This window comes from Bos javanicus, chromosome 1 (assembly GCF_032452875.1).
Source record: "Bos javanicus breed banteng chromosome 1, ARS-OSU_banteng_1.0, whole genome shotgun sequence".
Lineage (NCBI taxonomy): Eukaryota > Metazoa > Chordata > Mammalia > Artiodactyla > Bovidae > Bos > Bos javanicus.
In genome coordinates, this window is record NC_083868.1 from 117,647,627 (window position 1) to 117,661,001 (window position 13,375).

Consider the following 13,375-nt stretch of genomic DNA (forward strand, 5'->3'; position numbering starts at 1 on the left):
ATTTATACTCTTTTATCAGCAGTCATTAGCAAACTACACAAATAAAACTATTAACAAGATATAAAGATATCTGCCACTAGAGGATCCTTACAATCAGGTTTTCAACAGTCTTCTGGTTGCAGTAGACAGTTCACAATTGCAGCCATTCATGAGTTCCTGGAATGTGGCCTACAGAGTTCACATTGGTCAGTTATCTATGGAAAACGATCTGTGCTGTGTTCCTTTTCCAAAAGGGCCAGTAAGATTTTGCACCACCCCCTTTTACCAAATTGGAGTCTGTTAAGCCTATAGGTAGTTTAAAAATTTTTTGTAACCTTTACTGTAGAAATGTCTATGTATTTTTTATGAATCATGTTTTCAACCACTATTACATCCTCCAGTTTACGCAAAATCAATTTAAATAATCTCAACAACTGACCATTAAGCTAGAATGATATAAAATGTTATGCTAATTAACAATATAAGGTCAATGGGCAATGTTAACTGAGAACTTCAAGACTTTTCTTACTTGGCATACAAAACCATCAGTCCCTTTAAAAATAGGATAGTACATAAGGTCTGATTCTTTAAAATAAATGGTCTCAAAATGAGCCAATACAGATCCTTGTATTAAGTAACAGAACCAATATCTACAAGATAGAGTGTTTAATATATCAACTTAAACCACCTGAATCTTTTTATTTTCCATTTTCCTTCCTTTTCTCAAAGAAATAGATTGTGTTTACTAACATCTTAATGGTTTTTTAAAAAGCAAACATCTTTTAAAAAAATATTTAAGGATCTGAAATTTGTCAACCTATTAATAATTACTCAAGACCTCTCACTCCAATATTTTGTTTACATCTGAATGACTGCAAATAAAACTGTATGAAGATTTCAATTAAAGGCAACTTAAAATCACATTAAAAAACAAATATAAAAAGACCCCAAAACTATTTCTACTTAATGGATTTATTCCTTCACCAGGTGTGTTGGTCCAGTGACAAAACAGTCAAATGTGTAAGATTACATCTTAGAAACTGGCATGTTAAATCAGAAACCAATGAAAGACTATAGCAAAAATTAGAAATGCACATTTGATAAGCAATGAAGATTTTAAAAGACTGGGTGGGGGAGGGAAGTGCCACATTTAAAATAGGAGGATACACACAGGAAAACCCCAGCACTGGTTAACTGTTAAAATTGATAAGAACTCTGATACAGTAGTATCTGTAATTCAGATAGTGGTAGATTTGGAAATAAGATTCTTCAAATTCTTGAAATTACCAACTCTTTTAATAAAGAGAAGAAATAAATGCATCCTTGAGGTCATATCCTAAAGGATACAACCCAGAGTTCCCATTTATCAACAGATCTCTCTGCTTCATACCATATCATCACATTAAAGTTCTGGCGAATATAAATGCAAAAAAACTGAGAGGTATGAAGGACAGAAAAATACACTCAGTTCACAGGTGTGCATGTGTTTTTTTGGGGTGCTGAGGGGCTGGGAAACCAGTCATTATTTCTTGAAGAGATATGAGGTGGGGGGATGTACAACAGGAACAGAGAGGTAAACAAATGATTATTAACCAACTCATCAAAAAAACTGGTTTCTGGCAGCTAGAAAAGGGAAGATGCTGATTATTACCAAAGGTGAACAAATAAACTCATATGGCATTTCAGGTGTGCACCAATGTGTGAAAAGTGAAATATGGCAGAAAATGTAGAGAAGGATTTTTCTGAGTGGCTTGTGGAATCAGTCTTTACTTGGTAGTCCCATCCACATAAAATTTCTCAGTGACTAGCTGAGCTCATTTATGGACATGTGGTATTCTCTAAGGGTTCTCAAAATAAAGATACCCCACAAGCAAATCTCCTATTAAAAAAGATGAACTTTGAAGAGAGGATGAATTTCAGTGAGCATTTCAAACCCACAGAAGTATGTAACAAAAATACAAGGGTAATTCAAAATGAAAAGAATGTGAAGAAACTCAGAAGAAAATAAGAAGAAAAAGTTTTAACAGGTCTCATCGTATTCTAGATACCAATTACTCCAGAAATCTATAAAGGTACTTCTGATCCTTTACCACATATAAAATTAAACCTTTCTCAAAACAAAAACCCCAGAAAATAAATTTCTAACTGTGAAGTACCTGAAACTTTCTCTGTGATTTTTAAATGTAATTTTTGGTAATAAGCTAGTTTTTTAAAATTTGCATTATACATACTACGTCAAATTTTCATGTGACATTTCCTCAAAACCACTTGAAATCCTTATTAAACCATAACCAAACATCAACTGTAGTGGACTTGGTATGGCAGTACACCAATCTGCCCTTGAACTGTTTAAAAAGCATCCCCCCTAGAGGGAACCAGTTGTTAACGTTCGTATTTTTACTATAAAATCACCCTAATTTTTAAGAACTACAGCTTTCCCTTCTGTCAGAGTCTCATATCTCCCCTTTCTAAAGTAAAAAGATTGATGAAAATAAGAACATCTTTTCAATACACTTTCTGCCTTTAAAAAAAAAAAAAAAGGCATCTTAAAAAAAGTCACTGGGAAGCCTCCTGGCCTGTCCTCTTTTATTAAAGGGCCGAAGACAGGATCTTCAAAGCCGAATTTGACATTTCATCATTATCTCTCCACCCTTTCCAGATACACTGGAGATATCTTACATGGTTATTTCTCTATTACAGGGCCTCCTGGTTTTCCAGAATGGGAGTCTTAACTCATTTTATGTCTTAGTCTCAAAACTCACACTGACAAAACACTCTGCCATTAAGTGTTCAAGTGTGATCGACATCTAATAAAGGGACAATCGTACGGGGCATAACCTACTAGCTACCACTTACAAAACGAGAAGATTAAACTAATATCCACCCTTTCGAACCAACAATGCTGCATTCCTATCCATTTTGGTGCTTATAAACAGCTATGACATCAATTCTACCATTTTTTACATCAGTAATTTAAAACGAATGTCTTTTCAAGAACCGATAAATCAATTTTATTAAATACAAACTATCTTTTATATTTAGAAATGTTAAGGTCCTCAAATTGGAAAAAAGAAACAAAAGAATCTCCCACAATTGCATCCTAAACTACAATGTTTGGTCAAGCATTCCCATCAAATATTTCAAATAAGATTTCCATACCTGTCTTCATCACCATCAACAGGAATAGCTATGCTGAATACAGAGGTGGCGAGACTGTTCATGGGTGTTAACTGAAGGGGGTTTGCCAGGGCATCTGCAACAGGAGGCTTCACAACAGGCTTATTTTCAGCAATGAGAGAAAGTGGTGGTTGAGGTAGGGGTTCTGATTTTCTTCTAGTATCGTCAACTTGCCCGACTAAAGGCTGGGTCTGAGTCTGAAACTGGCTCAGGTCAGACTGCGGTAGACTCGTCGGGGCACTGGCTGTGCCGGGCACTAAGGGCAGCCCCACGTGCTGGATGCTGCTGCCGCTCCTGCTGACCGGAGGCTGGCTGCAAAGCTGCGGCGCCTGGCCCAGGGGCGCGGGAACATTTGGCATAGTAACAGAAGTCGTCGACACACTAGGCACGCTGGGAGCGGGCGCGGCTGCAGGCACGTTGGCAACTCCGGGCACCACGGCGAGAGGGCCGCTGGGCACGACCGACGGCGCGCCGCTGCCACTCATCTGCGGCGGAGGCGCGGCCTGCGGCTGCCCGACCCCGGCGGGAACCAGGCCCGACGGCGCCGTGCCTCCCACGGCAGCCGCGGGCACTCCGGCCTGCTGACCCGGCGCGGCCGGTCCTCCGGTCGCGGGGCCCGGCCCAGGGGCCACCGCTTCTCCGGGCAAGGAGGGCGCACCCATCACCTGCGCGCCAGTGGAGGCGGCGTTCTGGCCGGTGCCCGCGGGGAGACCGGCGACCGCGGCGAGACCCGCTGCTGCGCCCGCGGAAGAGGGCTGCGCCGGGCTGGGCGGCTGCAGGCCGGCCACGTGCGGCTGCAGGTACTCACTCTGGGCGGCGGGCGGGACGGGCAGCAGATGGCCCGGCGGCATCTGAGGCTGAGAATACGCGAACTGCTGGGGCGGGGGCGCGGTGGCAGCGCCCACGGCAAGGCCGGGCTGCGCCAGGGTTACATTCGTCAGCGGCAGGCCCTGTCCGTTGGGCCCCGGGGGCCCGGCGCCCTGGGCCTGGCTGGGCGGCGGGGCTGCCAACCTCTGCGGCGGCCCGGCCGCGGCTCCCGGGAACAGCGGCAACGAAGCCGAGCTTGGAGCCACAGCCCCACCTACGGGCGGCGGCGGCGGCTGCGGCTGCCCAACGCCAAAACTCTGCGGCGGGGCCGGGGCGGGTTGGCTCATTTTCTCCGACTGGGGTAGCTGTGACACAGCAGTCAAGGAGCTGTCAGTTCCCGAGTCAGGCCCATGCGCGCCCGGCACGGAGGCCACCACCACCACCACCGACCCTCCGGTGGCGCCCAGGCCGCTGTCTCGCTCCGCAGTCTGGTCAAAAGTATTGCTGTGCCTAATGCAATCCCCGGACCGGGTCAGGACGCTGCTATCGGAATCCCGCTCATAGTATTCCATACACGTCCATCGGCCGCGTCTATAAGGCTCCCCGCTGCCATGGTCCAGCTTGATCACGCGAAAACGCGAACTACAAATGGTGGGGGGCTGTGATGAGGCGGCAGTTCCTGGCGTGGCGGACGGCCCTGTGAGCGGGGGGGCGCCGGGAGCCCCCGAGGAGGGGACTGAGGTGGCGGCCGGCGACAGGGTGCTGGCCAGCACCCCGGCCACGCTCCGGGCCGAAATGGCTCCTCCTCCGTTCGCCGGAGCGGCTGTAGCGGCCGCCAGCTGTCCATCCAGGAGGAGGTTGGGGGAGACGGTTCCGGGAGTCTCCGCATCCCCAACATTGTTGAGCGTCTCTTCGGAGGAGCTGCGCTCGCAGACCTCCTCGGGGCCGTAATCCGTGGCCCGAGAAACGTCGAATATCTCGGAAGAAACGTCCTCCGTGCGTGACTCATCCGGGTCGTCCAGGCTCTCGGTGTCCTCGGTGATGCTAGTAGCCACCTGGGCCGTAGTGACACTGGTGATCTGGAAGCAGCTCTTCTTCTTGGCCGGCATCTTGGACATGGTGAGGAAGGCTGGAAGGGCAGAGAGGCACCCGGCTCCTCCGCGATCTTGCCAGAAACCAGGAAGGGCAGAACACTGGCCCCCAAAGACAAAGTCCGCGTCCGTGCTGGGGTCTGAGGCCCGCCGCTCTAAGAGTCACGGGCTGATCCGGGCGCCGGCCGCTCCGTGAGACATCCTCCTCCCGTTTCCTTATCCGAGTCGGTCTCTACGGCTCTGCCCCCGTCTCACTCGTGCGGCGGCTCCTCCTTCCTTCTCGCCTCCCGCAGTCGCGGCGCCTCAATTCAATCCCCCCCGTGGCGGCGAGAGCACTATCCCAGGGGCGGGTCGGCTGCTTCCTCCTCGCGTCTTCGGGCCGCCGTGGTCAATCCAGCTCCGCGCGGTCAGCAGGCCTAGGCTGGGGGTGGGAGTGGGAGGGCGAAGGGGAGGCGGCGGCGGCGGCGTGAGGGGCGGTGCTGCCCCGCTCCGGCTCTTCGAACCTGTGCCGGCGTCAGCTCCGGGCTCTCGGACGCCGAGGGAAGCAGGAGTGGCGAGTCCGGAGCCAGGGATTCCTGATTCAGCCAGGAGCTGCGGGCGGGTGGCGGAGCTTCGGCGCGGGCGGGCGGCCCTCCCTCCCCGGCTCTAGCCGGAGCTCAGTCCCAGGGACATGTCGACTGTCTCAGGCGGAAACCTGCTCCGGGGGAGGGGAAAGCCGGCTCGGTCCTCCCCTATACAGGGGGAGCCACCCCCGCGGGCGGGCGGTGGCGGCGGTCTCGGCCTTCCCCTCGCGGCTCCTGAGAGAGTGAGGGGCGGCGGCCGGCAGGCCGGCAAGCGACGGCGCGCCGGCTGTGTGAGGTAGCTGCGGTAGCTTCTTCCACTCTTCCTCGGTGCGCCCGGTTCGCAGGCCGTGTAGAAACTGAAATTCAAACTGCTGAAGCGGCGGCTGCAGCTCCCTCCCCTCGGCCAAGATGGGGCTGAAATGGCCGCGCCAGGGATGCTGGGAGGAGCAGCAGCCCCGCTGCCGCCGCCGCTGCCGACTAAAATGCCGCCGCTGCCGCAGCCACCGCCAGCGCCGCAGCCGCCGCCGTTCCGTGACGCACCGGCGTCGTGACGTCACCGCCCCGCCCCCTCCGGTTTCCTGCAGAGTTTCGCGTGGAGGCTGGGGGGTAGTGGGCGGGGCTAAAGGTTAAAACGGGGAGCGGTTTTTTTTTTTTAATTTAAAAAATTTTTTAAATTTAAATTTTGCCCTGTACGTCTTTAAGAGTTGAAGAACTAAAGACTCTTAAATTCCAACTCTAGGAAAACTTACAGCCGCGCCAACTGAAGGTTTTTATATCGGTTTATTCGGAGACATTGGAAACTGGAGGTCATGTGCTTGCTGTGTCTAATGTTTAGCAAAATCTTAGTGAAAGAAGGCGATAGGAATGGAGGTTGGGGGATTTAGCTAGGATAAAGAGGGAGACGGCTGGAGGAACCGAATCACTTATAAAAAGCCTTTCCTGAAAATGAATTTTATCCACTATAGTCAGAAGAGTGAAATATTGAGAGAAATGAGGACGATTAACCAAGAATAGCAAGCCAGATTGAGTCAGAAAAAGGATCTTTCAGCCAGAAATTTTAGTCTCCAACAATGGCATCAGGAGATGGTTACTTGCCCAGGATGAGGTCAGTTTAAAAAAAGATTAGAGGTTACCAATATATTCCTAATTTTCCTGAGTTTGTTGTGATTCCAGCATCGAAGAGTTCGTTTAAACATCTTGAGACTGTTTTTACTTTCAGCATGAAATCAGCTTATGGGCTCCATAAATGTAGAACCTACTGCGTTAAATAGTTGTTCTTTCTTCTGTTTATTCTGAAACTCTTAGTTAGAGCCAGAGTGTTAGATGGCTTGGATTGGGCCATGAACAATCAGAGCAAGTTAGAAAGCACTCTTTCCTGTCCAGAAAGCAGCTATGCAAGTACTGGAGAATTTACCATCATTTAGTTACTCTCTGGCAAAAGAAAATGGTAACGTCGTTCTTTTAAGTAGTTTTTAAAAAAAGAGGAAGGTGGCTCTTTGACACATCGTTTAGGTAAAATCTAAAGTGTCTTGATGGAATTCAAAGTTTAATATCTATTACAGCTTTAGCAATCATATCATGACTGACATAAATCAAGGTAATTATTGTATTCAGTTCTCTAATCTTTGAAGAATAGAAATATTTTTTATCCCAAAGGATCTTTTGATAATTTAAAATTTCAGAGAACTTTTTAGGTCATTAGTTGAAAATAATATACGAGGATATGTCTATGTCATTAAACTTTAGGAGAAATTATGTATTCCAAACCAAATGACTGAGGTCAGGATTTGAAATAAGACCACATAATAAAATCCCTGCTTCTTAAGGGGGCGGGAGAGAGTAAAGGAACCAAGGGTAACATAATGCTGCTATTGTGGCAAAAATAGCTAATGGAATGTTTCATTACTAAATCTGTAATTTAAGTAATTGTTAGAGACAGTTTTCCATCAATAAGTTAGATCAACTGGTTACATCAAATATGAGTTTATAAAAACTTCATTTTGGATTGATTTACTAGATTGTTAAAAGTGATGATCAATGGGTGATATTATGTGGGCAGCTTTTGGAAAAGTAAATATTTTATGCCTGCTTGTCCAATTACATTATATTATTACATCAACTTCATATATACATATATGTCACTTCAGTTCAGTCACTCAGTCATGTCCAACCCTTTGCAACCCCATGGACTGCAGCATGCCAGGCCTCCCTGTCCATCACCAACTCCCAGAGCTTATTCAGACTCATGGCCATTGAGTTGGTGATGCCATCCCACTATCTCATCCTCTGTCGTCCCCTTCTCCTCTCGCCTTCAGTCTTTCCCAGCCTCAGGGTTTTTTCAAATGAGTCAGCTCTTCACATCAGGTGGCCAAAGTATTGGATTTTCAGCTTCAACATCAGTCCTTCCAATGAACACTCAGGACTGATCTCCTCTAGGATGGACTGGTTGGATCTCCTTGCAGTCCAAGGGACTCTCAAGAGTCTTCTCCAACACCACAGTTCAAAAGCATCAATTCTTCTATGCTCAGCTTTCTTTATAGTCCAACTCTCACATCCATACATGACCACTGGAAAAACCATAGCCTTGACTAGACGGACCTTTGTTGGCAAAGTAATGTCTCTGCTTTTTAATATGCTATCTAGGTTGGTCATAACTTTCCTTCCAAGGAGTAAGCGTCTTTTAATTTCATGGCTTCAGTCACCATCTACAGTGATTTTGGAGCCCCCCAAAATAAGGTCTGCCACTGTTTCCACTGTTTCTCCATCTATTTCCCATGAAGTGATGGGACCAGATGCCATGATCTTAGTTTTCTGAATGTTGAGCTTTAAGCCAACTTTTTTACTCTCCTCTTTCACTTTCATCAAGAGGCTCTTTAGTTCTTCTTCACTTTCTGCCATAAGGGTGGTGTCATCTGCATATCTGAGGTTATTGATATTTCTCCTGGCAATCTTGATTCCAGCTTGTGCTTCATCCAGCCCAGCATTTCTCATGATGTACTCTGCATAGAAGTTAAATAAGCAGAGTGACAATTAACAGCCTTGACGTACTTGGACCCAGTCTGTTGTTCCATGTCCAGTTGTAACTGTTGCTTCCTGACCTGCATACAGATTTCTCAAGAGGCAGGTCAGGTGGTCTGGTATTCCCATCTCCTTCAGAATTTTCCACAGTCTATTGTGATCCACTATTTATTTGGCTGTGTCAGGCCTTAGTTGTGGTGCTTGGACTTGGTTGCCCCATGGTATGTAGACTCTTAGTTCCTGGACCAGGGATTGAACCCATGTACCCTGCATTGGAAGGTGGATTCTTAACCACTGGACCATCAGGGGAATCCCACATCAATTTCTCGATTACTTGTTATGCTACTCTTATATTTAAAGGAAACATTTAAGATGTTAAGTAATCCATAAGACTATTTCTCCTTAAAGGATATATTATGAAATGAAAGTGATGACAAAGGTAACTTAGAAGACATCAGTAATGGGCTATACTTCTAGTAAGGATAGAGTTAAAGATGTTAAAGGCATCTTAGCAAAAAATAAGATTTATAAAGTTAGAATTTTTATTTATCTGTTGAAGGATTTGTGTGTGTTTAAACTAATAATATAGTTATCTTGAAAGTAAGTTTTCAAAAGCTTTTAAGGCCCTAGCTTCTTTTATACATTTTCTATTTAAAAATGTAAGGAATTCATTGCATAAAATTTCTATTAAGAAATGATAAGAACTTTGCTTTATGTAAATAAGTTTGAAATTTTATATCAAACAAAAAAATCATATAACTGTGATGAAACTACAAAAAGCTATGTAATTTCTGGTTGGCCCACAAAAAATTAAAAGCCAACATGTAACTAAAAGCAGGATATACATTCAAGTATGTATGTGTGTGTTGGGGTGGGGGGTGCTTCCTGAGTGGCTCAGTGGTAAAGAATCTTCCTGCCAATGAAGGACACATGGGTTCAATCCCTGGCTTGGGAAGATCCCCTGGAGAAGAAAATGGCAAACCAATCTAGTATTCTTGCTTGGGAAATCCCATGGACAGAGGAGCCTGGTGGGCTACAGTCCATTGGATTGCAAAAGAGTCAGACACGACTTAGTGAAGAAACAACAACGTGTGTGTGTGTGTGTGTGTGTGTGTATAAAGTTCATAATAAGTAACTTGGTAGTATAACTCACTGGAACTGGAAAGCTCCCTGGAGTACCAAAACTCAAGGCTGGCTGTATTAAGGCAACTATCCTTGTTTCTTGCCTGACCCAGAAACTGCAGGTGGAAACTGTGGGACTCCTTGGTTACTGCTCTAGCACTTCCAACTTGACTGTCCTGTGCTTGATTCTTCCCTCAAAGACTTAATCTGACATAATTTAGGGGGAAAAATGACTTAGAAACTAAGGAATATTTCCACTGATTGGGAAAAAACAAAACAAAACACAAAACAATTATGGCAGAAAGATCTTTTCATCACGTGAGAGCATCATGCCCCCAAATTTTACTAGGTTATCATCTACCCTTATCAATTTGTTGTTCACTCACTAAGTCATGTCTGACTCCTTGGGATCCCATGGACTGCAGCATGCCAAGATTCCCTGTCCTTCACTGTTTCCCCAAGTTTGCTCAAACTCATGTCCAATGAATCAGTGATGCCATCCAACCATCTCATCCTCTGTCATCCCCTTCTTCTCCTGCCTTCAGTCTTTCCTAGCATCAGGGTCTTTTCCAGTGAATTGGCTCTTCACATCAGGTGGCCAAAGTATTGGAGTTTCAGCTTCAGCATGAATGCTTCCAATGAATATTCAGAGTTGATTTCCTTTAGGATTGACTGATTTGATCTCCTTCCAATCCAAGGTACTCTCAAGGGTCTTCTCCAGCACTACAATTTGAAAGCATTGATTCCCAGATGGAAAACTATTTTATAGTCACAAGATCCTGGGATGTAAACCAGAGATACTCAAGAAAACCTGACTTTTTTTTTTTCTCAATGAATGAATATGATATTTAAAATAGTAATAGTATATAATCTAAACACTCTGGGATAGAGAAAAGAAAGCTATACTTTCAGTAAAAATGAAGCAATTGCCTAGGTAAAGAGAAGTAACTCTTTAGAATTAATACTACCAGTCAGACAGTGACATTTATTGAGCATTATCTTGTGTGAATTAGGAATTGGATGGTTTTTATTCCAGCAAAGAAATTTTTCTGGAATTTAGAAATAACTTGTATTTATTTTCTATACTAAAAAAGTTTTTTTTTTTTTTTTCTTGACTGCACCATGCAGCATGTGATACCTTAGTTCCCTGACTAGGGATCAAACCTGCACCTCCTACAGTGGAAGCACGGAGTCTTAACTACTGCACTGCCAGGGAAGTCCCTATTTTCTATAATTTTATCACTAAATTGTTAGAAAAACACAAAGTGGAGGACTAATTTTCAGGTTCCAAGAGCATTTGTTAGAAGTAAATATCAGTTGTCTAAATAATAAGTACTTCATTTATTACTATGATTTACCTTTGGTCTCATTTATGGAATAATGTCTTATTAATAACCCCTTACAGTGAAGCCATTTTATACTATTTTCCAAAAGGGAAAGAAGTGTAACAGAAAAGGACTAAGGCTAGTGAAATTCCATGAATACTTTTATAAAGAAAAATATAATTGAGATGTACAAACTTTGAGAACAAAGTATGTAAAATTTTCACATTTAAGAAAAGTTCTATTAGATACTCTTCTAAAGTGATATACTAGCAAACAATGATGTCCTTTTTTAATATTGAAGATTTCCTTGAGTCCCAAAGATCTTTGACGTTCAGGCAAAATATAGCAATTTGATGAAAGAAAAGGGTGCATCTTGAACTAAATAATAAATATCCTATTAAAGCCTACTTTCTTTTATTATGGAACTTAATTTAGAATCCAAAACATTAATTCTGTGGTTTTGAAATCTAGCTTAAATAAGAAAATCTATTAATGACTATATCCCCCCCACCATTTTTTTTAAACATTATGTTACCACTTGGAATAAAATTAATCTACATCTCCAGTTTTGCTATCACTTTGTTTTGTGATCACTGACAAGTCTTTATTAATCCCTCAGTTTTCCTGTTACTAAAAAGAAACAACATTGTGGTAAAGGGGTGTTAAACTTCCAACCCCAGAGAAAGAATGGATGGAAAAAGATAATACATGTAGCACTGTTTTGGCATCTTTGGGAAGATAATATCTTTGGCATCTTTGGGAATGTGATGCTATTGGTAGTAAAATTTTCAATACAATTTGTTAATTAAAAACAAAGTTATGAGGTGTACATGATTTTAGGAAGAAGACGTATTCTGTCAGAGATGAGCTATTTATTTACAAACATTTAACAGCATATCCTTTGGTATGTGAATCATCACTGTCTATTCTGTCCTTTGTATATGAAGTTGGTATACGCACAGTTGTGATTATGTATCATTTCAAGTGATGATATACCTATAACTTTAAGTTATGACTTTGCACTCACAAAAGAACATTGAAAGACATTGTCAGTTTCTAGACTTCTGGATTATAGTTCCCTGTGTATGTTAATATTATCATCTTACAAAGTTTTTTTTAAATATGTTTGAGTAGAAATTTATATACATGTTATTTGGACGTAAAGGATGGTCTAAGTGTTTCCAGCGGTCATGTATGGATGTGAGAGTTGGACTATAAAGAAAGCTGAGCGCCGAAGAATTGATGCTTTTGAACTGTGGTGTTGGAGAAGACTCTTGAGAGTCCCTTGGACTGCAAGGAGAGCCAACCAGTCCATCCTAAAGCAGATGAGTCCTGGGTGTTCATTGGTAGGACTGACGTTGAAGCTGAAACTCCAATACTTTGGCCACCTGATATGAAGAGCTGACTTGTTGGAAATGACCCTGATGCTGGGAAAGATTGAGGGCAGGAGGAGAAGGGGACAACAGAGGATGAGATGGTTAGATGGCATCACCGACTCAATGGACATGGTTTTGGGTAGACTCTGGCAGTTGGTGATGGACAGGGAGGACTGGCATGCTGTGGTTCATAGGGTCGCAAAGAGTTGGACACGACTAAGCAACTGAACTGAAGTGTGGTTGGCTAATAATCTGATGGTCATTCTAACCTGGGTGATGGGACTACTTTTAATTTAAAGGAACAAAAAGTTGAAAGGCACAGCTGGAATCTTGACTACTTTGTATTTGAAGTTATGTTTTAATTCAAAACTAACTAGTTCTTTAGTCATTGGGAACAAAACACTTTTAGCATTTAACTTTAGAATACTTGAAATCCAAATCTGACAGCATTCATTCTCATTAAAAGCTCAACTCATGATCCATGTTTGTACAAGGATTTGTATGTTACTTAAAATGTCCATGAAACAAGCTGCTTCTCTGCAAATTAATACTGCTCTTTCCATCTGTTCCCTAGGATCTTTGGAAAAGAAGGGAAATAGGGGAAAAGTGCAAAATTAAGGTGAAATGCTAACCGAAAGGTCATTCCAGTTATGGCCATCAAATCCCTAATGAATAACCATATTGTGATTATTGTGGCATCCATTTTGTGGTACTTACCTATTTTTAAACTAAATTGACCAGTTACAAATATATTTTCATCTTCAAACATTTAGGGTATTTTCTCCATCTTCAGCCTGTCTTTTTTGATTTTGATACTAATTTTTCTTTTTTTGCATATTGCATACGTTCATTCACTGACTGATCTAATTCTAGATTTTTTTGTTTATAAAAATTTCATTCTTACTTGCTGTATAGAT

At 43.4% G+C, this 13,375-nt stretch overlaps 1 protein-coding gene across 5 annotated transcripts in view; it reads right to left on the reverse strand.

Moving 5' to 3' along the window:
* TSC22D2 (TSC22 domain family member 2) overlaps positions 1–6,142 on the reverse strand; it is a 51,749-nt gene extending 45,607 nt beyond the window's left edge. For 2 of the 5 annotated variants that reach the window (XR_009736770.1, XR_009736771.1), the window contains exon 1: positions 3,139–6,142. Coding sequence is in view for 2 of the 5 variants with exons in the window: in XM_061418997.1 (XP_061274981.1) it covers positions 3,139–5,081 (1,943 nt within the window). In the remaining 3 variants the exon portion in view is untranslated. The remainder of the gene's footprint in view (positions 1–3,138) is intronic. The other 3 variants (XR_009736772.1, XM_061418997.1, XM_061419006.1) reach the window with 3 other exon arrangements.
* Positions 6,143–13,375: the final 7,233 nt, after the last annotated feature.